The 26,660-nt window shown below is 33.6% G+C and overlaps 5 protein-coding genes across 6 annotated transcripts; 3 read left to right on the top strand and 2 right to left on the bottom strand.

Moving 5' to 3' along the window:
• Positions 1-1,270: 1,270 nt before the first annotated feature.
• On the top strand, positions 1,271-3,859 carry LOC114760541 (peptide deformylase 1B, chloroplastic/mitochondrial-like). 2 transcript variants are annotated; one of them, XM_028949797.1, is made up of 7 exons: positions 1,271-1,495; positions 1,591-1,729; positions 1,913-2,105; positions 2,308-2,418; positions 2,591-2,653; positions 3,144-3,269; positions 3,365-3,859. In XM_028949797.1, exons 1-6 carry the CDS (start codon positions 1,279-1,281, stop codon positions 3,240-3,242), a joined length of 822 nt encoding a protein of 273 aa, XP_028805630.1. In that variant the 5' UTR covers positions 1,271-1,278; the 3' UTR covers positions 3,243-3,269; positions 3,365-3,859. The 2 variants fall into 2 exon arrangements, with proteins under 2 accessions (XP_028805630.1, XP_028805629.1); XM_028949796.1 differs by having other exon boundaries at positions 3,144-3,859.
• A 5,479-nt stretch (positions 3,860-9,338) lies between these two features.
• LOC114760535 (uncharacterized) lies at positions 9,339-10,394 on the bottom strand. Its single transcript, XM_028949792.1, has one exon. The coding sequence runs from the start codon at positions 10,392-10,394 to the stop codon at positions 9,339-9,341; it is 1,056 nt and encodes a 351-aa protein (XP_028805625.1).
• A 2,104-nt stretch (positions 10,395-12,498) lies between these two features.
• On the top strand, positions 12,499-16,366 carry LOC114760542 (eukaryotic translation initiation factor 6-2). Its single transcript, XM_028949798.1, has 8 exons — positions 12,499-12,656; positions 13,346-13,416; positions 13,578-13,674; positions 14,074-14,159; positions 14,367-14,411; positions 15,055-15,185; positions 15,715-15,825; positions 15,897-16,366. The coding sequence occupies exons 2-8, from the start codon at positions 13,407-13,409 to the stop codon at positions 16,152-16,154; spliced, it is 738 nt and encodes a 245-aa protein (XP_028805631.1). The 5' UTR covers positions 12,499-12,656; positions 13,346-13,406; the 3' UTR covers positions 16,155-16,366.
• A 729-nt stretch (positions 16,367-17,095) lies between these two features.
• On the bottom strand, positions 17,096-17,530 carry LOC114760534 (zinc finger A20 and AN1 domain-containing stress-associated protein 12-like). The gene has a single exon (XM_028949791.1). The coding sequence runs from the start codon at positions 17,528-17,530 to the stop codon at positions 17,096-17,098; it is 435 nt and encodes a 144-aa protein (XP_028805624.1).
• A 5,372-nt stretch (positions 17,531-22,902) lies between these two features.
• On the top strand, positions 22,903-24,100 carry LOC114760550 (uncharacterized). Its single transcript, XM_028949814.1, has 2 exons — positions 22,903-23,070; positions 23,534-24,100. Exons 1-2 carry the CDS (start codon positions 22,903-22,905, stop codon positions 24,098-24,100), a joined length of 735 nt encoding a protein of 244 aa, XP_028805647.1.
• Positions 24,101-26,660: the final 2,560 nt, after the last annotated feature.

The following is a 26,660-nucleotide window of genomic DNA, read 5'->3' as shown; positions in this document are numbered from 1 at the left end:
ACATGTAAAAATGACTAAATATAAAATTCTTATCCATCATTTAGCAAAATACATATCAAAATTTTAAAAAAAAATAATCAAGAGAATGTACATTAATCAGAAGAAAAATTAAGCCTCAAGTTGAGATAAAATGTATGCAATATTTGCAAGGCCACACATACCACCAACTTCACGTGAAATTGTGGAAAGAGAAAGAAGAACTGAAGGACCCGCAGATAAAATTCAATTCTTCAAGCGAAATGCCTTATATATAGAGAAAGAAGAATTGAATTGTATGAAGAATTGAAGTTGAGATAAAACGTATTTACCTACTTCACGGGAATGCCTTACATATAGAGAAAGAAGAATGTGAGAAGTGAAGAGAAGCCTTCTAATGAGTGGGAATGGCGAATACCTTATATAAATAGAATTCATACTATATACTCACATGCAAAAACAAAGTATTCACGTGTGAGAGACGTTGAATGACTACTCTATATTGATGGGAATATTTGGGGAAGGAAGAAACACTTTGTGTGTGGTTGGAAAAGGCAGAAATAGTCTGGTCAAAATATGAAAGCTACACGCAAAAGGCAGAAATAGTCTGGTCAAAATATGAAAGCTGAAAACGCATGGAGTGTAAGACAAATAGTGGGTCCCATTGAAGTTGTTCAGACCAAGAACAACTTCCATTTTGTGATGTGGGTCTCACTGAAGTTGTTCAGACCAAGAACAACTTTCATATTTTGGATGTGGGTCCCACTAAAGTCATTTTTGGCCTGAACAACTTCTGTACAAATTTAAACTCGTTCACTGTCTGAACGATTTCAAGTGTAGTATCTGAGTAAATATTTTTGATCTTATAGCATCTGAGTAAATATTTTTACTGTTTGTCGTGTCTGGATAAAAAAGCCGTAACTTTTCCCATCGCTAATCTAAACACGTCCAGCAAGTTTTAATTTGTCAAACTCACTTTATTATAAAAGTCTATCCAAACATAAATCACATTATATTAACTAATTTTCATTGTAATTTATGTTTGTAAAAGTAAGATGAAATAAAATTCTGATTCAAACCCACCCTATATATGTGTACCAAAGTTCACCTTAGTTAAAAAATTAGCAGGATATACTAATTTAAAAATGGTAGAAAATTGATTAAATTATACAAACCGTCGGGAAAATAAAATTAGGGAAGGGGAGAATTTTAAATTTTGTAGTCCAAAATGAAGTCAAAATAGATTAAAGTGTTATCCCTTCTTACGTGTTGGGCAGAATGCGCCTCTCGTGCTCTGTGGCCATGGATGTTGGGGGGGTTACTAGGCTCTTCTCAGCACATTTTCTTCTTCCTGCTCTTAATCGACGGTCTGCTTATCTCACCATTCTAAATCGTTTCAACGATTCTTCCATCTTTCGCCGTACTTTCTCTTCCGTGTACCACGCAAGACCTTCCGTGATTCCTCGTCAAGCGATGGCCAAAAGAGGGTTTTCACCTAAAGAAGACGAAGTCGCTTCTCGTAAGCTAACTGGCAAATCCCATAAACATGCTTTCGTATGAACTCGCCTTGGTATTTGGAGGCACTAATTGGATGAACTCTGCTGATTTCTTTAGCTGGCGATCTTCAGTTCGAGGCTCCCTTGCAAGTTGTGAAATATCCAGACCCAAGATTGAGGATAAGAAATAAGCGCATCGATACCTTTGATGATAATCTGAAGAAGCTTGTCGACGAAATGTTCGACGTAATGTACAAGTGAGCCTCGTAATTGTTGGCGGTTATTTTGTTTTATTTTCTATTTAAATTAATATTCTACGAATCAATACTGTGCATGTGGATGTGGGAAAAAAGGAAACCGGAGGGAGCGTTGAACGTGCGTCCGCCCTTGTGAATATATTAAATCTCGATATTAATGTTGATTGCTTTCCTTTACCACAGAACTGATGGTATTGGACTCTCAGCACCCCAAGTAGGAGTCAATGTACAACTTATGGTGTTCAATCCAGAGGGTGTACGTGGTGAAGGAGAGGAAATTGCTCTTATTAATCCAAGAATTAGCAAATACTCAAAGAAACTTTCACTTTTTAATGAGGGTTGCCTCTCTTTCCCAGGGATTTATGGTGACGTACAGGTAGGAAAACATAAACTGTTCCTTTTCCATTTGCTTTCTGTCATGGGGCTTTATGTTAGACTTGTGATGGGTTTTTCAATATATGCTCTGTAAAAGGGACATACGCCCTGTGTCATTTAATTGATGACCATGCCCACTATGATTTTTTCATGGGTTATTTATTCTTGTTCCTGCCTAAGATAATCTCCTTTTTGTGCTCCAGAGACCAGAATCTGTGAAGATTGATGCGCGTGATGTCAATGGAAAAAGGTTCTCAGTCAGTTTCTCAGGGCTTCCTGCACGGGTGTTCCTGCATGAATTTGACCATCTACAGGTCTGTTTTTCAACCTTAATAATTAATTCAAGCATTACAGCTTTTAAATGATGATTTTGTTCTCTGTCATGTATGTCTAAGGTATTTTGTGCTAATAAGATTTCTTAATCTTGAATAATTTCCGTGTCAGTACATGTTGTTGATCTATGTGTTGTATGTTTCGTGTTTACAGGGAGTTCTGTTCTTTGAGAGAATGACTGAAGAAGTTCTTGATAGCATCCGTGCTCAACTACAGGTTTGGAAGAACAAACCATTCTTTGTCATTCCATTCCAAGAGAATTTTCCTTAATCAAATTCAAACCCGTTTCTTATCTCAGAGGACTTTGCAATTAAACATATGTGGCTTATATGGTTTGTTTAGGTAGTTATGGCAATTGTAACTCTATTGAAAAGTCACATGCTCTACCATTTGGGTCTGATAATCCTTTACATTGATCAGTAAATCTGAAATTGCAATTTCAAACTTCAACTGGAACCATATGTTTTTTCCTTCTCTCTTTACATGCATGATCACTGGTGACTTTCCATTGGGAGGGAGAAAAATAAATCTTTTACAGTTGCTGTCTGAGTTGAACTAATTAGTCAGGCAAATTCTAATAGTCCTAGATTCAAGATGTTTATTTCTAGTCTTTTTAACTGAATGAAGAGTTACCATGTCTATGCAGGACAAAATAGCCCAGCTTTAGGAAAAAAAAGGTTAATGGCTTTTGTTTAATTTATCACAGGCCTTAGAAAGTAAGTACGAAGTTGAGACTGGACTTCCAAGCCCTGAGAAGATCGAAAACCGGAGGGGCAAGAGAGTTGCTACTGGATTTGGAAAATGATATTACCTTCTTCAATCAACGGCTGAGGTTTTCCTGATGTTTACCTTCTTCTATCGATTGGAAAACTGCTTCTTATTTTACGGGCTAAATTTACTCATATTTCGATAATCTACTTCATACGGGAAATTCTATTTTGAAGTCCTCAAAACAACGAAAAATTAGAGAGCTGCTGCGCTTGGCTGGATATGTTGGAGAGTACATGATTACTGCTAGAGCTTGTTATATCTCTTGACCAATGTGTATTTATTGTTAGGAATTAGTTGTGGACGCTTTTTCATTCTCGGATTATAGATGTTTGTTCTCCATCTTCTACTGTTCTTTCGCTCATTTCTATTGGCCTTCACATCATGCTATTGGCGAACTACTGAACTAGCAGGTTCCCAACGAATGATTCTTAAAGATGAGGATAATTATGTTCTGGGAGTTTATGTTCTGAATAGGGGCAAAACGATGAGGATGGAGATCACTAGAATTAGAATTGCAGCCATAGCCAATAGCCCTATAACCCAGTGATATGGAAGTTCTGCCGTGAGTAGGAGGTAATCTCAAGTCACTAGTGTTTACTTCTATAATTCAAAAAGAATTGTGGCAATAAATTTTGTTTTGTTTGAAATTTATTCAATGTTTGTACAGGCTCCATATGTAACAAAAATATTTCGGACAATGCTCATACCATTCTAAAAGTATGTCAACAAAATCTAATTACATTATGTGATTTCTGTAGGGTACCTCAATTAACAGCAAGATTTTTCATTGCTGTACTCTATATCAACTAATAAATTAATATGCAATTAATATTTATATTTTATGAAATGACATTGTAAAAAAAGATGTAATATCTATATTATTTTTTGTTTTTATATTTTTTTTATCACATACTTTGTTGAGCCAACATTGGTTTCAGTCTGGGGTTTATACGTAGTTTTAAAGGACTTGTGTATTCACACACGCATTGATTCAAAGATATTTAAAAATAATCTCTTATATGAGTAAGTTGAATTGCCCTCCACCATCTAAATTCTGAGCCCATCATGCATCGAATGCCTCGGTGTTCTTCTCGTTCGGCCTATCTCATTGCACCCAAAACAAGGTTAGGCCAATCTCATTGTTAAGTTGTACTAATTGCCAAGTAAACTAATATACACCCCCTACAATGAAACATTAGCATACCCTGTTACTCACAGAATTATGCCTGCGATCTTCCAGGAAGAATTTTAGAAGTCAATTTGTCGTTTAAGTTTTCAACAAAATGTTTTGAATGTTTTGATAATCTCAGGTGTTACTAAACAATTAGTTATAGATATGGCTTAAAATGGGCGAAAAGCAGCTTATTTTGGATAGAAGTCCAATTGAAGATATTGCTCCTATTTGGAAGGGCTTAAACCCAATGTAGCTTGTCTGCAATAAGCTCCCTGAACGTGCATTCCAATAGAAGCCCAGAGAAGAAACTTATTTTGAGCTTATTGGCTTCTTTTTTTGTTTTTTGTTTTGTTTTTATTTCTTCCCCTAATATCGTGAGCCAAGGCTATCTTCTAAACATATCAATGGGCTCAAACTAATTGGGAGCGGCACTTTGTGGGACTCCAAGGGCAAGCTTGCCTACTGTAAATGCTGCTACGTTCTTAAGCAGAATCGAACCCCTGACCTTGGTTAAACTAGAACGACCTCCAACCAGTCGATCTAAGCGTTTGGTGGTTGAGCTTATTGGCTTTAATGTGTTAGATATTGTGCAGTGACTGAGCATGAGCGTTAATAAGTGTGCAGGTCCCATTCGTCAACGGACCACCAACCCCATGCACGACAAACGGTAGTGGGAATTAGGAAAATTTTTTCTTTTTCTTTTTCCTTTTTGTCAAAAGAGTAGTAAAGTTAAATTTTAGTACTCAAAAGTCGTAACACACACGCACACCAATTTTTTTTTGTTGGTAAAATCAAAAGTCATGTGATTCCCATTCAAATTGCTTCAATCTATATACCATCATAAAATAGACTCTTTGCTATAAAACTACAAGAAATAAGGAGAATGAAGAGTAGAAAAGAAAGCAAGAGATAGAGAAGACAATGGCCTTTTCTCATTCACTTTGGTTCAAGGTACAAATGCCTCATGTATGCCCTCTATTTATAGGCCTCCAAGCATTGAAGTCCTATACTAAGGTTACAAAGGAATAAAGAACATCATAATAGCATTAACAATAAGAAACTCCTCCCAAGTCATTCATTAGGGAGGTTATGTAGTTTATGACACTTGAAGGTAAGGAATCCTATGAGAATTCTAAGGGTTAGGGGTTATGGACATCCACTCATGCAATATTCATAACACTCCCCCTTGGATGTCCATAATGAGTATTGTGCCTCATTAAAACCTTACTAGGAAAAACCCATTGGGACAAAAACCCAGTGAAGGAAAAAGAGTACACAATATTTACTCCCCCTAATGATAACATCATTTTAAGTCTTTAAGTCTGCGCATTCCAATACCATACACTAACTTCTCAAATGTTCTAGTCGGCAGTGTCTTGGTAAACAAATCAGCAAGGTTGTCACATGAGCGAATTTGTTGAACATCTATATCACCACTTTTCAAAAGATCATGAGTGAAAAAGAACTTTGGAGAAATATGTTTTGTTCTGTCTCCTTTGATATATCCTCCATTTAATTGAGCTATGCATGCTGTATTGTCTTCATATAATACTGTTGGAATCTTCTGTTCAAGGGAAAAACCACACATTTTTTGAATATGTTGAGTCACTGACCTCAACCAAACGCATTCTCGACTTGCCTCATGAATTGCAATTATTTCCGCATGATTTGATGAGGTAGCTGATAAAGTTTGTTTTGTTGAACGCCATGAGATCGCTGTACCTCCACAAATAAATAAATATCCTGTTTGAGACTTGCCTTTATGTGGATCTGATAGAAATCCTGCATCTGCATAGCCAATTAATTGTGATTCTGATTCATTAGAGTAAAATAATCCCATATCAATTGTCCCTCGAAGATATCGAAATATATGCTTAATTCCATTCCAATGCCTTCTTGTTGGGAAAGAACTAAATCTTGCCAATAAACTAACAGCAAATGCAATATCAGGTCGTGTTGAATTAGCAAGATACATTAATGCACCTATGGCACTGAGATATGGTACTTCAGGACCAAGAAGTTCTTCCTCATCTTCTTGAGGACGAAAAGGATCTTTATCCTTATCCAGTGATCTTACAACCATAGGAGTAGATAACGGATGTGCCTTATCCATGTAAAATCGCTTTAATACTTTTTCAATATAAGTTGATTGATGGAGGAAAATTCCATTTGCCAAGTGCTCAATTTGCAAGCCAAGGCAAAACTTTGTTCTTCCAAGATCTTTCATTTCAAATTCTTTCTTTAAACAATCAACTGCTTTTTGAAGCTCTTCAGGAGTTCCAATTATATTTAAATCATCCACATAGACAGCAATTATAACAAACTCTGATCCATTTCTTTTTATAAAAACACATGGGCAAATTGGATCATTTTTATAACCTTCTCTCAACAAATATTCACTAAGTCGGTTATACCACATTCTTCCAGATTGTTTTAATCCATATAAGGATTTATGCAAACGAATTGCATAATTTTCTCGAGAATTCTTACATGCCTCTGGCAATTTAAATCCTTCAGGGATTTTCATATAAATCTCAGTATCTAAAGAACCATATAAATATGCCGTAACAACATCCATTAAACGCATTTCAAGTTTTCTATGGACTGCCAAACTAATTATATATCTTAAAGTGATTGCATCCACCACAGGAGAATATGTCTCTTCATAATCAATACCAGGTCTTTGTGAAAATCCTTGTGCTACAAGCCGTGCTTTATATCTAACAATCTCATTTTTCTCATTTCGTTTGCGCACGAAGACCCATCTGTATCCAACTGGTTTCACACCATTTGGTATATGGACTACAGGTCCAAAAACTTCACGCTTTGAAAGTGAATTTAACTCTGCTTGAATTGCATCTTTCCATTTTGGCCAATCATCTCTATGTCTACATTCTTCAACTGATGTAGGTTCAAGATCCTCATGTTGATTAATTATTTCAACAGCAACATTATATGAAAAAATATTGTCAACAACTGTGTTCTCTCGGTTCCATCTTTTTCCTGTAGTAACATAACTTATTGAGATCTCTTCATTATTTTCAGGTACCTGAGCCTCCTCTGAGGTCTTTTGATTAGTTATGTTTCGGTCCTCTCCTATAGGACTTGCCTCCTCAATTTGACTATCATGACCATCATGATTATTTGCTCCTTTTTTCTTTCTAGGAGTTTTATCTTTGGAACCGATTGGTCTACCCCGCTTCAGGCGTGGTTTGGTTTCACTTGCGCTTTCTAGTTGTCCTGCTGGGACATCAATTCTAATTGGAGCATTTTCAGCTGGAATGTGAGATTTAGTAATTCTCTTAGGATCAGTGAATGCATTTGGCAGTTGATTTGCAATATTTTGCAAATGAATTATTCTTTGAACTTCAAGTTCACATTGTTGTGTACGAGGATCTAGATGAGATAATGATAATGCTTTCCATATGATTTCTTTATCCAGCTGCTTATTATCTCCCCCTAATATTGAAAAAATTGTCTCATCAAAATGACAATCGTCAAAACGTGCTGTAAACAAATCTCCTGTTAATGGTTCTAAATACTTAATTATAGAAGGAGATTCATAGCCAACATATATCCCTAACCTTCTTTGAGGTCCCATCTTTGTGCGTTGTGGTGGAGCAATAGGGACAAATACCGCACATCCAAAAATTCTAAGATGGGAAATATTTGGCTCTCGACCAAAAGTCAATTGTAACGGGGAGAATTCATGATAACTTGTTGGCCTGATGCGTATAATTGCTGCTGCATGCAGAATTGCATGTCCCCAAGCTGAAATAGGAAGTTTTGTTCTCAAGAGCATTGGTCTAGCAATCAATTGGAGGCGTTTAATAAATGACTCTGCTAGGCCATTTTGAGTGTGGACATAAGCAACAGATTTTTCTACTGTTATTCCAGTTGCCATGCAATAATCATTAAAAACTTGAGATGAAAACTCACTAGCGTTATCAAGACGAATTGTCTTAATTGCATGGTCTGGAAACTGTGCTCTTAATCGAATTATTTGAGCAAGTAATCTAGCAAATGCTAAATTACGTGTTGATAACAAACACACATGGGACCATCTTGTAGATGCATCTATTAAAACCATAAAATATTTGAATGGTCCACATGGTGGATGGATAGGTCCACATATATCTCCTTGGATACGCTCTAGAAATGCAGGAGATTCAACTCCTATTTTTGTCAATGAAGGCCTTATAATTAATTTGCCTTGAGAACAAGCAGCACATGAAAATTCTTTAAATTGAAGAATCTTCTGGCTCTTCAATGGGTGTCCATGTGAATTTTCAATAATTCTTCGCATCATAGTTGATCCGGGATGGCCTAACCGATCATGCCAAACAATAAACGTATCTTTATCAGTAAACTTCTGGTTTACCGTAGCATTTGTTTCAATTGTACTAATATTTGTATAGTACAAACCAGAAGATAATGTCGGTAATTCTTCCATGACATATTTTTCTCCATTTCTTACCATTGTAACATGCAAATATTCAATGTTCTTCTCATTTATAGTCTCAACATGATATCCATTTTGGCGAATATCTTTAAAACTTAATAAATTTCTTTGAGACTTCGAGGAATATAAAGCATCATTAATAACAAATTTTGTTCCTCTGGGTAATATTATAATTGCTCTTCCGGAGCCTTCAATTAGTTTTGTATTACCCGCTATAGTATTGACGCTTGCACTATTTATCGTGAGATGAGAAAAATATTTTCTATCTTTGAGTATGGTGTGTGTTGTAGCACTATCTATCAGGCATATATCTTCATTCTTGTGCCCAACAAAAGGAAGAGAAACATCCATATTCTTCACCCAAAAAAAAACATTCATTAATATAAATTCGAAGTACATCATGATTAATAATACTCTTAAAAAAGAGAGAAATAAATAAACATAAACTAAATTAAAAAGCATAAACAAAGCAAACTAAAATTATCCAAATTCTTCTAATCATGATTCTCAAAGAAATCAGCCACATCCAAATGTGCCATAGCATCAAGGCCATTAACATCATCTAGCTCATTGATATTATCATTTTTGTATGCAAAATTTGCCTCCACATCATCACTTTGAAAAGTCAAATTTGCTTCCGCATTATTTGAACTTCTTTTTATAGAGGCCTGATAAAGTTTTGCTAGATGCTCAGGCGTACGACAGGTACGTGACCAATGTCCTTTCATGCCACACCGGTAACATTGATTTTCAACAACTCTTGAAGGGCCATTCTTATCTTTTTTCTGCCCATCCCCAAGTTTCTTCTTTTGGTGGGTATTTGGGTTATAATTGTTGCTTCCCCTACCATAATGACGGTAATTTGTGCGTCCCCTACCACGACCACGGTCTCGGCCACGACCACGACCACGACCGCGTCCACGTGTATGATGATTATTGTGTACAGTCACATTCGCTTCAGGGAATGGAGCTGATCCAGTGGGACGGATCTCATGATTTTTCATTAATAGCTCGTTATTTTGTTCAGCCACAAGAAGACATGAGATCAATTCAGAATATTTCTTAAAACCCTTTTCACGATATTGCTGCTGCAGGAGCACATTTGAAGCATGAAAAGTTGAAAATGTTTTTTCTAATAAGTCCTCATCTGTTATTTTCTCACCACATAATTTCAATTGAGAACTTATTTTGAAAACTGCTGAATTATATTCAGTCACAGATTTAAAATCTTGGAGCCTCAAATGCATCCATTCATAACGAGCTTTAGGCAAAATTACCGTTTTTTGATGATCATACCTTTCTTTTAAATTATTCCACAATTCTAACGGGTCTTTTACCGTCAGGTATTCAGCTTTCAACCCTTCATGCAAATGGTGGCGTAGGAAAATCATAGCCTTAGCCTTGTCTTGGCTAGTTGCTTCATTTCCAAGTAAAATAGTACTTCCTAGACCTTTGGCATCTAGGTGGATTTCAGCATCTAAGACCCAAGACAAATAGTTTTTTCCAGTGATATCAAGAGCCGTAAACTCGAGTTTGGTAAGATTGGCCATGGATCAAACTAAAATGATAATAACAAAAATTAGAATTATAATAAAATTGATGCACACTAAACACAATAAATAAAATATTAGGATTCAAAAGTCACCCATAAATAAATTATTCTTTAAAATTATAAACAAAATAAATGAATAAATAAACAATGACAAATAAACATATATGAGGGAAAAAAAAAATAAACAACACAAATAATTAGTTACAATAATAATATAGAGACAACGTATATATAAATATATATAGGGGGAAGGGGGAAAGCGGTAATGTAAATGCGGTAATATAAATAAATATATAAATATTACAATAGACTAACTAATATATAATAAAAATTAAACTAAAAATAAAAATAAAAATAATGCTACAGTGAGATAAACGAAATAAATATAAATTGATAAATAATGAATAAACAACATATAAATTATTAGGCCTTATTATAAATAAATTATATAAACAACATATATAAACAACATAAATAAATACAAACAAATAGAATGATAGGGGAAAAAAAAATATAAACAGTGTAAATTATATATATATATATATATATGAGAGTTAGTACAATATAGATAAAACAACAGTAAATTATATATATATGTATATATGTATATAAGGGTTAGTACAATATAGATAAAACAACATGGGACACTGTAAATTATATGTATATGAGAGTTAGTACAACACAGATAAAATAATGTAAAATACCATAGATACCAAATGGAGATGATACATAAATTACATCAATTATTTGAAACAAACATAATATTTTACAATGTGACAACAAAAATAAAATGACTTAAAATAAAACAGAATGTTAACATAAAATAAATATATATATAACATAATGAGAAAAAAAAATTAAAATGTAAAGAAAAGAACAATAGAGTAACATTATATAATATAAAACATGATAATTAAGAAAGAAGATAATATAAAGTTAATATGTAGTCAATACATAGATATATATTGTGATGATTAAGTTAGGAACAATGAGAAGAGTGCATCATCTTACGAAGGGTTTATACCTCAAATTTTCAGAGCAAGGTCGTGCTGATAACGTGCTATAAAACTACAAGAAATAAGGAGAATGAAGAGTAGAAAAGAAAGCAAGAGATAGAGAAGACAATGGCCTTTTCTCATTCACTTTGGTTCAAGGTACAAATGCCTCATGTATGCCCTCTATTTATAGGCCTCCAAGCATTGAAGTCCTATACTAAGGTTACAAAGGAATAAAGAACATCATAATAGCATTAACAATAAGAAACTCCTCCCAAGTCATTCATTAGGGAGGTTATGTAGTTTATGACACTTGAAGGTAAGGAATCCTATGAGAATTCTAAGGGTTAGGGGTTATGGACATCCACTCATGCAATATTCATAACACTCTTGATGTACTTCCTTCCATTCTTTTTTTTTTTTAATGTTTCACTTTATATTTAAAATATTTTTTTATGATTTCTATAAATTTTTAAAATTTAATTTACTTATTAAATTTCATTTCTTCATATTAAATTATTTTAAATTCATTGCATTATGTAAAATCATTTTTTTTAATCATATTTCATTATTTATTAAAATTCATACCCATTTTGATAATTTTACAATCAAACTTACTTTTACTCAATCATAATCCAAACAACCTTTTATCAATCTTACTTTTACAAACTAACATTTTAAAACTCCAATCCAAACACAATTCAACTTATCCAATTTAACTTTTATCCAATCTTACTTTTCTAAAAGTTAGATTGGAAATAAGCTACTTTTTTCACCGTCAATCCAAACGGACCCTATATACTATAATATAATTTCTCATTTATCTATATACCTTTTAAAATTACTTTGCACCACTAATTTCTGTTTTCTTAATATATTTTCATTAAAAAAATTGGGATAAAACAGTGGCTCATTCCAGGTCGGCCATGTTTGGAGGGCCGCCAATTCATAACCCAAGCCCGTTTCCCAGCACAGCTTGCCCGTGTTCGCCAAGCATATTATTATTATTAATTTTTTTGGAAATGCTTTTGGAAAAAATAATCAACAAAAATGCTTGCTCTGCACGCCTCACATTTATTAAAAATCTGAGGCGAACGGTATCAGTATCACCACATCGCAGTCAAATATTCAAATACCCTAGCCTCCTCCTTCACCGCTTGCTCCCGCAACCGCTCTTCCCTTCCCCTGTTTCACGGCTCCGGTGATCTCTTCCTCGCTGCTGCCGTTTTCTGTTCTCCCGTGCTTGATCCTCCACGTTGCTCTCGGTATATTTTTTCGCGTTTATGCATATTGATTGTTCTCCTCCCTCATTTAGATGATCATTGGAAGTTGGAATTTCTTGTGGCCTGATTGAAAGTTGAAACTGAAGTGCCCATATTTGGTTCTTGCTTAATCCCAATTAAACGTTTTCGGCGTCAAAGTCCTGGGAGGCAATCTTTTTCTTTATTTGCGCTGTGTCAAATGTCATGCCCACGGTTCTTGGAATGTTATCTTGTAACCACGAGGCTTGTTGAGCTTTACTATAAGAAACCTGAAATTACGGAAACGGAAATGTTTCATGAAAATTTCAGAAAGAAATAGATATTATTATCATCAGCCATGGTAGGAGTTGTTGAAGGTGATCTTACATGCATGAATACTGGAATTGCTAAAGGTTAGGCAAAGTTTTTGAGCGCATCAACATTGGAATTGGTAATAGAAGGGCTGGGCGAAGTGTTTAAATCGTAAAACTTATGAAATTCTTTTAATAATTGTATTTCCACGGGAGCTATCATTTTGCACCCCCTTTAATTCTACCGCTTGTCTAATGAGACCAACCCTGATAGCATAATCGCATAACCCATGCTCACTTGTTTACATCGAACAAGTATGCTTGGCTTGTAGACACTTTGCTTTGTAATGCATATTGGTATCCATATCAATGATCGTTTCTGTTCCTTGTTCTGTTGAACAGAATTTCAGCTCATTGTCTTCAAGTGTTTTACCTGGGTTAGAAGGTTTCTATCCTCTCAAACATGGCTACTAGTAAGTGAGATGTATAAGCTTTGTTCCGTTGTTAATATACATTATGCGTGATTACAAAGGATCCTTCTGTCCTGTGTATGTGTGTGTCCCCGGCTGTAGGAGTGTACGCATTTGTCCTCCTTCCAAATAATATAATGAATGCTGCTATGTATTTTCTGCAGGACTTATGTTTGAGAACTCTTGTGAAGTTGGAGTGTTCTCTAAACTTACCAATGCCTATTGTTTGGTTGCCATCGGAGGTTCTGAAAGCTTCTACAGGTTTTCATGACTCTCTCTCTCTCTCTCTCTCTCTCCTCTCTCCTCTCTCTCTCTCTCTCTCTCTCTCTCTCTCTCTGTGTCGTTGGTGATCCATGAGACTGGATTTCAATATTGATTCAAATTTATTATTAGCTATTTGCAGTTTGTTAAGTTTATGGGCAATTGCAGATCAAGTAAAGAATCAGACCCACATTTCCTATAGTTTAAAATTTGCACCAAAAAACTGGTGTAAAGTTTGCCAGAACTGATTCCAACTCCCCTTGTTGAGTTTCATTTCCAAACACTTAAATGTCTTCCTTAAAGTATTTATGATTTTAAACTAGAGAGGGCTGTTAAGTAGGTTTTCTGAACATGGCTATTTGGTCAATCCTATATGCTCACAAGTTAATTTGGATACAGTGTCTTTGAGTCTGAATTATCAGGTGTTATCCCAGTGGTGAAGACTTCCATTGCCGGCACTCGCATAGTTGGCCGCCTTTGTGCTGGTAAAGTTTCTCTTTTCTGTCTTCTATTTTCTTGTTTTCTTAATTTGTATTAGTTTTCGCTATGGATACCCCCTGGGCAGTTAACACTTAACAGATGGCCTTGCTCTATTTCTCTCTCACAAATGCTTTTCTCTTAAATATCAGCTTCTGAGACGAATTACCATCTTATTTGACCTGATTAGCTTAGTTTCTTTTGTTGGGTTGCAGGAAACAAGAATGGGCTTCTCTTGCCACACAATACCACAGACCAAGGTGATTCCACTTATATGTATTATTGGCCTTTTATGCTCTCTCTAGCCCCCTCTCTCTCTGTTTTTTTTTCTTCTTTTTTTTTTGGTCCCCCGGGGGGGGGATGTCCTCCAAACATTGTCAGAGAAATTATCTGTATTCAATATCTTGCTGCAACACGTGATATTTACTTTAATTGACTCCGGTTCACTTGAGTTATCTCATTTAATGATTGATGAATTTGTCATATTTAATATGTTTAACTTCTGTGTATTATCTGTAGGTTGTTGGCTGTCTTATGCAATAGTTACTCATTCTGATAGTTGGTTTATCTGGCACTCTCTGGGTGCTCATCCAGTTATCATATTTTAGTTTGATATTTTATTGAGTGTTAAAATGACTCTAAAAGCTGTTGTTTATCTGCAACCATCCAGGATCTTCAATTGTCTTGGTCAAACATGATTCAACGAACTTTATCAGTGTTGGGTTTGATGAGCTTATTTATGTCTGTCAATTATGATACTCTGTGCCGTTGCTATGTAGGAATTTATGGCTTATAAATTACTAGTATTTTTGGTTGTATGACAGTCTAATGTTTCTTAATCACCTTCAAAGTCCATGCTTACTATGCTGACTTATGATGTTATTGTTACGGCTACTGCAAAAGAACTTCAACATCTAAGAAACAGTCTACCAGATCAAGTTGTTGTTCAGCGTGTAGAAGAAAGATTATCTGCTCTTGGAAATTGTATAGCGTGTAATGACCATGTGGCACTCGCGCACACTGATCTTGATAGGGTATTTCCTTATTTGTTTATCTATTATATGTTTTGTGTCCTTTACTTTCTTGTTTTATATTGGAAATTGTTCCGGAGGGATGCTCATACCTTAACTCAATGTTTCTTTTTTCCTCTTCCTTGAGCAAAATTTTTCTCATATTTTGCAATTATCAAGCATGTAGGCCCAAAATTAAAGTTGACACCGTGCTTTCTTGCGTGTCTATCTGAATCTTATCACATCTTTTATTGACAACTCCCATAAATTGTAAATAATTTATTGAAAAGCACGCACATAATTATGTTTGAGGAGTTTGTTTTATTTATACAAAGGCTTCCCAACCAAAGCTGTTCTTTTAATGCATGACCAGCTTTTATTTAGTCTTGCTGTAATTTAATTTGTGATTTGAGAATATTTTAATGTTTTATTAAGGGAGACCATTATGCTAATAGAATTGGAATCGTCATCTCTGTTGATAGTCTTTATCACTTGTTAAAAACGCAACACCATCGTTCCATCTGGACATCAATTTGCGAACCTCTTTGTTCAGGAAACTGAGGAGCTGATTGCAGACGTGCTGGGAGTAGAAGTTTTCAGGCAGACCATTGCCGGAAATATTCTTGTCGGAAGTTACTGCGCCTTTTCCAACAGAGGTGGTCTGGTAAGGAGAATCAAAGATTCTTTCTAAATTGTTTGAACATCATCTTTAGTCTGACCCTAAATTTGGTGCAGGTTCACCCGCACACTTCGATTGAAGACTTGGATGAGCTCTCCACACTTCTTCAGGTTCCTTTGGTTGCTGGGACTGTGAATCGCGGTAGTGAGGTCATAGCTGCTGGCATGACTGTTAATGATTGGACTGCCTTTTGTGGATCAGACACAACGGCAACAGAACTCTCAGTGGTTGAGAGTGTTTTCAAGCTTAGGGAAGCTCAGCCTAGTGCTATTGTGGACGAGATGAGGAGATCGCTTATTGATACCTACGTTTAAGTTTGTAGTTCTAGTTAATGACCATAGCGCACTGATATTAAATGTGTTCTAATTGTTCTGATAAAAAATTATGTTTCGTTTTCGTGTTCTTTTTCTTCTTGTTTTTGACTTGATTGTAAGCTTTGGTACTGGTTTATGATTCCGTGTGTCAATCAAGAATTTTTCATGTTTATTTTAATCTTGGCTTCGTGGATGTACCAATTTATGGCCGACATCTTGTGTGTGGTTTCCTTTGAGGGCAAATACAAGCTTATTTATTGATGCTTATACCTTAAAAGTCCATGCTTCCAACGGTGTCACAACTCAAAACATTGGACGTGTTACTCTGTTTTCGGTATCATTGAATCAGTTCTGGAATTAATTTGAGGAACCGGCGAAGTACTTAAATTTTAAAAGACAAGTCATAAACTGAATTTAGAGTTTCCTCCTGGAATATCTTCCAGAAAAAAAAAATTGAAGTAAATGTGTTTATTAAATTCTTCTGTCGAAGAATGTGATGTAAATAAACATCTTAATTCAACTGCAAAACACAACAACTAATTTTTGAAAATTTTTATATTAATTCAAAAAGAAATATGTTGATGTGAATGTTTAACTAACACTCCTCTAGTATTAATGTAAAACTCATTTTGTAGTGTAATTTATATTAAAAAATAAATTCTATCCAGAGGGGTATAAAATAATTTTTTAAAAAAATTATCCAAATGCACTGTAGGAAAAAAGGACTCCTATATTTGTGGTCAACTTTGATCAAGGTATGTGCTGGTGATTTGGTCACGATACTTTCAGACAACATGTTGCTAGTGGCAATAAAATTAACAGATTTTGATGCCTGAAGATGACCACAACTTTACAAATTGATTGTCGATGACAACTTTAAAGAATGATTCCTAAACAAAAAAAAAAAACAAACAAATTGAGCAGAACTCAGAAGAAATCATCTAAACTCTGAATAGTCTATCAGCTTCACAAAGTGGGTTTTGTTTTTGAATGAGTTGACGACCAATCTGCTTATAATCCACCGTGCATGAATGTTCTTCTGGATATCTATGTTTCCCACAAAACAAGTCTCCGCATCGGCACCGAAATCCACCTGTTACTCCGACCTTTCTGTTGCAACTCTTGCACCTCTTTTTCTCTTGAAACTCATCAGATGATTCCGAAGCAGAAACCCCAAAATTCATGAAGCCGATCGACGAGGACTCTTCATTCTTGTGTTCATCAGATGAAGAAGACGATACGGCGAGATTTGTCATTGATTCACTGATCGTTTTATTGAGCTTGACGATATGATCTTTGTAACACTTGGAGCACAAGTTGTGATTCTCGGGAGAGCCGAAGAAGCCACAGCCATTAGCGCAGAGTTGTGGATCCATGGATGATGATTCCCAGAAATTACTGTTTTCTTCTGATCAGACAGCGTTTCCGAGCTGCGAGTGTTCAGAGATTTTGAAAGACGAGTGTTTGGGAATTTTATGAGGCGTGGGGGGTTTATTTATAGTGCCTGGCTTGCACTTAATGCATAATTTAATCTCAAATAATGATAAATAAATATATCTTAGTCAAAAAGATTATCTCATCAGATTTTCTAAAAAGGATTGGGTATTTCAAATCATGATTTAAATTTAAATTGATTTTCTTTTTATAAAATTTAAATTGGAAATTAAAATTGATCCACACACACACACACACCAGGTTTATTTAACAAATTATAACATGAATCCTACCCGAAAGTTCTCATTTTGGAGAGAAAAGGCCACTTCTTTTTCTGAATAATTTATCTGTATATTATTGATTGATTATATATGATATAATTTTGACATTAAATACTTAGTCTGAGATTTTGCTCCCGCTGAACTTTATTAATTTATTGAACTCTATTTTTCTTATTATTGAATATTTTACCTATAGCCTTTCTTTTTTCTCTCAAGCCCCTTATCAAGTCGTCTTCTTTTTTATTTCCAACATTTTCAGTTTGCATTTTTCACCGCTTGCTTGGGTTTTTTATATATATTGTTTTTGGAAATCATAGGGAAAACAGTACAACATCTTTTGATAAATTAATAAAAAAATCATATTTCTTACAAATGGACAATAATAAATTTTCTATCTTAAACGGATGATAATACCCCTTTAAAATATTTTAGTAATAAAAATTTTTCTTCACCCTTTTGGAAACAATTATCATATCATTATATATTAAGTAAAAATATAATATTTTTTGCAAATCACTAATCACGTAATTTCTTTTTCTTTGAGTAACTTATGATTAAATAGAATTGAACTTGAGTTTTAGATTTAAAATTATATATTTAATTGGGAAAATTAATCTCTTAGTCTTTATGGTTTTCATTCATTTGTAACACAATCCTTATACTTTAACTCGGTGTAATTTAGTCCTTAAAGTTTGACTCACTGTAACTCAGTCCCTATACTTTTAACCATTTTATAATTAGTCCTTCTTTTTACAATTCTTTGTTTGGACTTTGGGTAGTATAAAAATCCACACCAATAAAAATGAATTATCCTGCTTGTGTGACTTGATATTATATATGAATCGTCCTACATGTTTGGATAATAACAAAAGAGGATGATTGATATTTGAAATAATTAACGTAGATTGGATATTTGATATTATAAAGGAATTGTAATAAAAAGTCCAAACACAGACGCGGACACGCATCCAAATAATAGATTTGGCACAAATATAAATCCAAATCACCACTCATCCAATCTCCTTTGCTTTTTCAGTCCAAAAAAAAAATCTCCTTTGCTTTTTTGGTTGTTTTTTCCGACTTATAGAAAACAGTTTTAAAAAAAATGTTTTTTCCAACAGGACCTTCACTCCTGGTTCTTACGCTCGGATCTTGGGCTAAAATCGGACTAATTAGTACGTAATAATTAAATAAAATTAGATACGAGTACATATTTAATGATATAAATAGAAAGAATTAAATAGGAAATCATTACATAGATTGAAAATAGGGAAATTAACAAAAGAAGAAGCCAAAAATTACTAATTCCCAAATCAGGTTTAATAACAATATTTTTTTAATGTTAATAATACTGAATTTGTAAATCACATTCGTTATTTAATATTTAGTAATTTTTAACCTTTCTTTTGTGATTTTTTCTTGGAAATAACTTATTCCAATTTATTGGAAAGTTGATAAGTTCACGTGTGACAACATACGTGACAACACTCAGGCAAAAAAAAAAAAAAAAAAGACAACATACGTGGCAACACAATGAAATCATTAAAAATAACTCATTAACAAGTCAATAACCAACATGATAACTAACAACTCAACACAACACCAGCGAGCACGACTTCGGGTGTGTTTGACAAGCATCCCAAACCATGGTTTGGAAAAAATGATAGCCAAACACTCTTAAAAAAATCAAAACCATGGTTTGAGTTTAAAACCATGGTTTTGGGAAAAGCAGAAATTTTTTACTTTTGGAGAAAAAAGGGAGAGTGTGAGAGCCTATAGGATATGTATCTTGTTGTTTTTTTTATAAACATATTTAATCTTATATCTTATAAATATATATACATATTAATTATTTATTAATTATATTATCTTATATATTATTAATATATGTTAATAAAAAATATATTATTAACAATTTTATTCCTTCAAATTAAAATATATCATAAAATATATTTTTTCTATAATTATCATATTAATTTATGCCAATTGTATATATAAAAAGTATTTCTAATAACAACTATCCAAACACTCATACTTCTCAAAATCACTTTTTCACAAAATCTATTCTTTCCAAAATCTATTTTTTTCAGAATCTATTCTCCAGAAGCTATTCTGCAAACCATGGTTTGATTTCATCCAAACACACCTTTATCAGGCATGAGCTTTCTAATTAAAGGAACATGTTCTATAGCTATCAGCATCTTCTACGGGAAACGATCATTAATATACCATTCAATTATACTTCTAGAGCATTCATCCTTAGCCTCTTTTTTTTGGTAGGTATAGGTATCTTCTTATCGAAGACAATCTTATTTAAAACATTATTGGGTACTAGAGCTAGAAAAACAGGATGAGCCTATAAGATTGGCCTGTTTAGGCCTGGAAATTATGAGGGTTGGGATCAGAATTTTTCTCTTGAGATTGAAAACTGGCTTAAAATAAATGGCCTTATAGGTCCAAGGGCCTAAACGGACCGGTCCTGCAAGGCCCAGGGCCAGCCCATTTAGGCTCTTATATAATTTTTTTTTGTTTTCTAATTTTTTATATAATGCTAATATTATTGATTTTTTTACATTGTTAATGATATATCAAATATTTATTAATTATTATTCATTTGGAATTAAATTTCATAAAATGGTTTGATTTATTTGGTTTTAGAAAATAATTTGTTCAATTAAATTAAAAAAAAGGTTAGTTTGGACTTTAATAACAAGTTAATTTATATTATATGCATTGATATTTTTAAACTATATATATATATATATGATAACAGAATATTTTTATATTTATATAACTTGTGATTCTATAATTTGAATTAGAAATTTTTGAGTTTCAACAATAACCCTAAAATAAAATAATAGATAAGCTGCACAATTTTAAAGTAAAATTTTCATGAAAGAGCAAAACTTGATATTTTTACTATTAAAGAAGAATAAACTCAAAGAAAAGCAATTGATGATAGTGATGATGAAATTTCAAAAAATTAGTGATAGTATTTGTCTATTGTATATTTGCACTCTTAATAAAACTTTTGGATGTTATTGTTTTGTTGATGGATATTTTAGATGTTATTAGATGTTGGTGGATGCTTAGATATAATGATATTTTACGTTTGTAACTTAATTTTATTCATATTTATGCTTTTTTATTAGTAATTTTATTACTTTATTTTTATTTTTTTTCATAAAACAAAAAATATCAAAAATTGCAATTTTGCTTAAATGGGCCAAAAGCTAGCAGGTTGACCCTAAGCCTGTCAGTTTAAGGGTAGGCCTAGCAAAATGGGACATTTCTGAAATTCTTGCCTTGTAGGATTGGCCCGACCCATATTCCCAGTACTATCGAATACTATATGCAGGTATCTCTCCTAGTAAAAATTTACATCTTGATTTATTATATCATGAGAAACTAACTCTTTCTGTTAGATCCAACTTGATTGGTAGCATTCACCTTTAGCCTTAGGGCCTGTTTGGATGCTCTAAAACCGTGGTTTCAGAAGCACTTTTTCGCAAAACGAGGTAACCTCCTCCACATATTTACTTCGTAATCCGTAAAAGCACTTCTGAAACCATGGTTTGGTTTTTATCCAAACACTCCCTTATATTTGCTTTGTTAATGCATTATTCCCTCAGACCCTCGCCCCAATAAAACACTTGTGGGATTTTTGCAAACCCATTTTTGTTAACTGCCCAATAACGACTAAAATCCGGCCCAAAACGGTCCAGTCGCATAAACGGCCCAATACTAAAAAGAATGAGCCGGTACCTACACCAGCCCATGGTCCGACCATTGGGATCAAAATCATTATAAAATACATAACACAAAATCAGGTTCTTCACTTAAACTTATCAGTTACTACCTCCGGGGCCAACAGAGGTTGGGTTTAATAGAAGGGACAAGTCTTTTACAAGTCATAATGGGGTGAATTAATATTAGAATAATCATTGGAGAAAGATATCCACATTTAGTACTAACAGTGCCTCTAATAAGATTGTCAATAAGGTGAATTTGATATTTATGACCAGCTGTAATATAATATCCTTGTTTTGTTGTTGAATGATGATATTTCTTCCATTCTAGTTTTGTATTACTTAGCAGATCTTATATTTTAGATTAAATTTTACACATACCCCACCTTAACTTTTATAAATCGTGTTACTTAAAAGTCATAAACAAAATAAATTACTCAAATTCTATTAAAAAAATTGGGCATATTGATAGCAAAATATTCGGTTACAGTACTGTGAATGATAGATTTACATCCAAGTGAGAAATAAAGGAATAACTAATTATATAGAATCCTCGTGATCATCTGGAATAAATGTATATTATACTCAAGATTTCAATTTGATTAGTTTCACTGAATCATTATGGAACTTAATACTAGTTCATGAACGCTAATAATAATAAAAAAAAAAACTAGTTCATGAACATCTATTCATTCTACATTCTTTATATTCATGTGGTGGCTTAAAAGTTTTGCTCTAACTAGAAAGCGTCACCCAGTTTTTCAAATTATAGCAGTCCAAGAATTCAAAAATTAAATAAAAATAAGCGTATTAAAAATTAGTAGGTGCTCGCACCATACATATACAGTTCCCACCTAATTGTGTGACACCAATTTTGATTAACACTGACAATGTGAATTCATCTGATTTTTGCTACTATAATTGACTGCTAAAAAATACTATATATGGTCTATGTTATTTAAAAATAAGAAAAAGCCATCCAATATATACAAATTAATCTTGTGGTCCAAACGATATAGAGTTATAAATCAATATTAATGCCCAAAGATTGGCAAGTGTGATGTCTTATAAAGCCCTTAAAAGTGAGAGTGGCTATATACACAAAGGACAAAATAAGAACAAAAACCCAATACAGGGAAAGGAATAATCTTCCAGAAAATTGCCTGCCTTTAATTTTTTGCCGAAAACGGAGGAAACATAGGGAGTGAGACAAAAAATTGATTATAAAGAATCAAAGCAAAGAGAAGTTAAGGAGGAGGAGGAGGAGGAGGAGAAGGAATAGGAATGGAATGGAAGAAGTATTATCTAGATGCAATTCTGGGGCCCTTAGGGTTTGTAATTACAATTACTTATTATGTTTGGTTATGGCATAAGGTTCGAACACAGCCTCTCACCACAACCTTAGGAATCAACTCTCATATCCGACGCTCCTGGGTTTCTTTTATCCTGAAGGTAATCATCATAGTTATCTCTGTCTGTAATTTAAAACAACTTAGCTAATTATAAATAAGTTCGAATAATATTTTGCACATATATATTGCTGCTTATTCACACTGATTGATAAAAAATCCTTTTAAAAGTAAACTTCTCTCTTACTTGCTAATCGAATAATTAAGTACGGGCTGATATCTTTGTTAATAGTTATATTCTGATTGAATTTTGATTTTGATTTCTATGATTTCAAATCGTTGGTGTTTCATCCCTATAGTTACCTAAGAATTTGGTTTGAATCTAGTGGTCTTTGTGCTTTTAATGAGTTTTAGTTTGGGTTCGTATATTTAAACTCAAATTAAGTTCTCATAAAGCTATAAGAATTAAAACTAATAATTTGAAACTACAGAGAGCAAGATCAAAATTCGATCAAATTTTCTTTATGAATATAGTAATTAAATGATGTTGTTGATGTTGTGCATAGGATTTAGAAAAGAAGAACGTTGCGGCAGCTCAGTCGCTTCGGAATCAATTAATCGGATGCACTCTTATGGCCACAACCTCCATCCTCTTAGCTGCAGGGCTAGCGGCAGTGATAAGCAGCACTTACAGCGCAAAGAAGGCCCTAAACGACGGCGTCTTTGGAGCCGAGTACAACGAATTCGTGGTGTCTCTCAAGTACGTAACCATTCTCACCATCTTCATCTTCTCCTTCTTCTGTCACTCTCTCTCCATCAGGCTGCTCAACCAAGTGGGCATCCTCATATGCGCTCCGCGAGACGACGTCGTTGTGGCCTCCATATTGACTCCAAACTACTTGACCGACCTCTTGGAGAAGGGCACGATGCTGACCACAGTGGGCAATAGGCTTTTTTATTCGGCTCTGCCTCTTTTGCTTTGGATCTTCGGACCTCTCCTCGTCCTCCTCTGCAACATTGCTATTTTGCCTGTGCTTTACAACTTTGACTTTGTTGGCGGTAACAATAATGACAGGAAAGTGACGAAGGTGGAGACGAGCAGTGACAGAGGAGATGATGAGTTAATTGTGTGATCTTTTTTCATTCAGTGCAGTTGGAGATATGCATGGAGCCTGTAGGCATGATATATAGGGAGTTGGATTCTCTCCACTGCCTTCCATCCTCTTCCCCTCCACTATCTTTTTTTTCTCTTCACAACCATTGGATCAAAATTCCAATAGTTCAGATTTAACATCTTATAAAAATAATATCATTAAAAATAAATAAATAAATAAATAAATTTAAACTGTTAAAATCTGGTCTGAACAGTTTATAATTGTAATAAAAAAATTAAAAAAATTTGCTTTATAATAACAGTCTGTAGTTATGAACTGTTCATATTAGATTTTAACAGTTTAAATTTATTTATCTATTTTTTTATCATAATATTTATTTTTATAAAATGTTATAACATATTAAATCTGGACCATTGGAGCTTTGATCCAATGGTTGTGAAGAGAAAAGGAGGGTAGTGGAGGGGAAGAGTAGTGGAGAGAATCCAATTCCGATATGTAGTGGGTCTCAACAATCAAAATGGAACTCATCACCAGGCCTATATATATGTGTATGTATTTATGTGTCTACTTTGATTGCGTGGATCGTACTCTCTCTTGTACTAAGTATATGAGCTAATTCAAGGGTTTGATATGGTTTTAAATATAAAACATCAATACATTTTATCTTCTAAATTTATAAATTTCTTTCCAAACTATTTTGGTGGATCTATTTTGATTTTGGTCTTTCAAATTTCAAAATCGGGGTTTCAATCTTTAAAGTCTACTTTGTCTTAAAAATTTTGGTCCTTAGGGGTGCAACATATGAAAAATCTATTGAAACGTTTGAAATGTAAGATCTTGTGTGGATAAGAGTTGGAGGGGGAAGAAGAAAAGAACAAGTCCCAAAATGCAATTGTCCCCTTTTCGTTTGAAAAGTGTTGCATCTTGACATTAAATTTTAAAAAACTAAAATCACGAGTTTGAAATTTGATAGACAAAATCAAAATGAGCTCAAATTTTAGGGACAAAAATTATATTAATCCAACTATTTATATGAATTCTACATGTTAAAAGGCAGAACTAGGAATGCAGGCTGGCCCGACCTTGCAAGGCTAGCAGGCTTAAAAGGACCGCCCTATAAGACCAAAATTTTAAAAATATTCTAATTTATTAAGCCTAACCCTTAAGCAGATAGGCTCAGGGCTGGCCCACGGGCTTTCAGCCCGTTTTAAAAAAATAATGTTATTTGTCATATTTCTCATATATGTTTTATCAAAAATTGAAAATAAATCAATAAAATTATTGGTAAAATGCATAAATATGAATAAAATTAAGTCACAAATATAAAAGATCATCATATCCAAGTTTCCATCAACATACAAAAACATATAAAATAGCCATAAGTCATAATAAGTCAATAATATTAACATCCTAAAGTTTCATTAAAAGTAGACAAACACTTTCACTGAAAAAACGTATTTGAAACCTCATCATCATTATCATCAATTGCAATGACATTTGACTATGCTTTACTAGTAATAGGCTCTTCTTCACTTCTAAAAATATCAATAATATCTTCTCAATATTATTTAACTATTCTGGAGTCTAATATGACTTCTATTCACATGTATAGTTATTCTGGAGTCTAATAGGTCTTTTTCTGTCTTTTTGAATTGAATTTTTTGCTCACTAGTAAGTTTATTTAAAAATATCAATGTTAAGTTTGTTTTAGAGGTTTTAACTTGGCAACCACTGGGGATTGATTCTATGTTGTCTACTTATTATTTTCTTAGTCCTTAATTGTGAAAATCACTTTGATGCACAATCTCATGAGAAGTCTAAGATATTTTAGCACTTCGGATTGATCTATAGTATGCTTTTAATGAGGTAACTATGTCATTCTCTTTTTGTTTTTGTTCATGATGGTCTTTTTTAGTTTTATCTAGTTGTTTGTCTAACTCTATTTAAATATAGAGTAAAAATTTTGATCTAGTCACCGTAAAAAAAGTGTTAATTTATTTATTAAAATTTTATAACATATATACAAATTGGTACTATTTGTTGGTTCCATCATTAAATTTTTGTTTTAATATGGAGAATATATTTTGTTTATTTTAATATATATATCTGTTGGTCCAATAAATACAAATTTTAAATTTGATTTAGGATATGGAGAATATATTTTATTTATTTTAATATCATTAGAGACTAAGGTGTGAGCTAAGAGTGAGTAAAAGATTGAAAGTGAGAGGAGAGTGTGTAAAATATTAGTAACTCAGGTTAGGGTAAAAATATATATATAAATTAAAAAATATTATTGGCGGACTCAAACAGGCTGGCCTGTTTATTTTTTTTGGCCCTACAAGGTTAGCCTTTTTAAGTCCGAGTTCTCTATGAAGACTTTAAATTACAAGTTCAGCTCTCAACTTAAACAGGTTTAAACAGACTCACCCAATAGGCTCCACCTGTTTTCTCAGCCCTATTAAACTTTTTCATCGCATGTGGTTGCAACGCAATTGATTAAAAGAGAACAACATATATTAACTATCTATGGCTCCTACTTGGGAACCGCAGAGATTCTTTGAATTAGTGTGTGTAC

Source organism: Neltuma alba, unplaced genomic scaffold (genome assembly GCF_004799145.2).
Source record: "Neltuma alba isolate B1F8T4 unplaced genomic scaffold, ASM479914v2 tig00010986_pilon, whole genome shotgun sequence".
NCBI lineage: Eukaryota > Viridiplantae > Streptophyta > Magnoliopsida > Fabales > Fabaceae > Neltuma > Neltuma alba.
The sequence above is the reverse complement of the archived record's forward strand: the minus strand, read 5'-3'. Positions and strand labels throughout refer to the sequence as shown.

Bases quoted from the DNA above. Each gene is read 5' to 3' on its own strand.
- LOC114760542 (XM_028949798.1), top strand. The intron at 14,412-15,054 runs GTGATTCCACTT...CTACTGCAAAAG, and splicing joins ACACAATACCACAGACCAAG to AACTTCAACATCTAAGAAAC. The intron at 15,826-15,896 runs GTAAGGAGAATC...AATTTGGTGCAG, and splicing joins TTTCCAACAGAGGTGGTCTG to GTTCACCCGCACACTTCGAT.
- LOC114760534 (XM_028949791.1), bottom strand. From the start codon at position 17,530: ATGGATCCACAACTCTGCGCTAATGGCTGTGGCTTCTTCGGCTCTCCC.
- LOC114760550 (XM_028949814.1), top strand. From the start codon at position 22,903: ATGGAATGGAAGAAGTATTATCTAGATGCAATTCTGGGGCCCTTAGGG. The intron at 23,071-23,533 runs GTAATCATCATA...TGTTGTGCATAG, and splicing joins GGGTTTCTTTTATCCTGAAG to GATTTAGAAAAGAAGAACGT.
- LOC114760535 (XM_028949792.1), bottom strand. From the start codon at position 10,394: ATGGCCAATCTTACCAAACTCGAGTTTACGGCTCTTGATATCACTGGA.
- LOC114760541 (XM_028949797.1), top strand. From the start codon at position 1,279: ATGGATGTTGGGGGGGTTACTAGGCTCTTCTCAGCACATTTTCTTCTT. The intron at 1,496-1,590 runs GTAAGCTAACTG...TGATTTCTTTAG, and splicing joins AGAAGACGAAGTCGCTTCTC to CTGGCGATCTTCAGTTCGAG. The intron at 1,730-1,912 runs GTGAGCCTCGTA...CCTTTACCACAG, and splicing joins ATGTTCGACGTAATGTACAA to AACTGATGGTATTGGACTCT.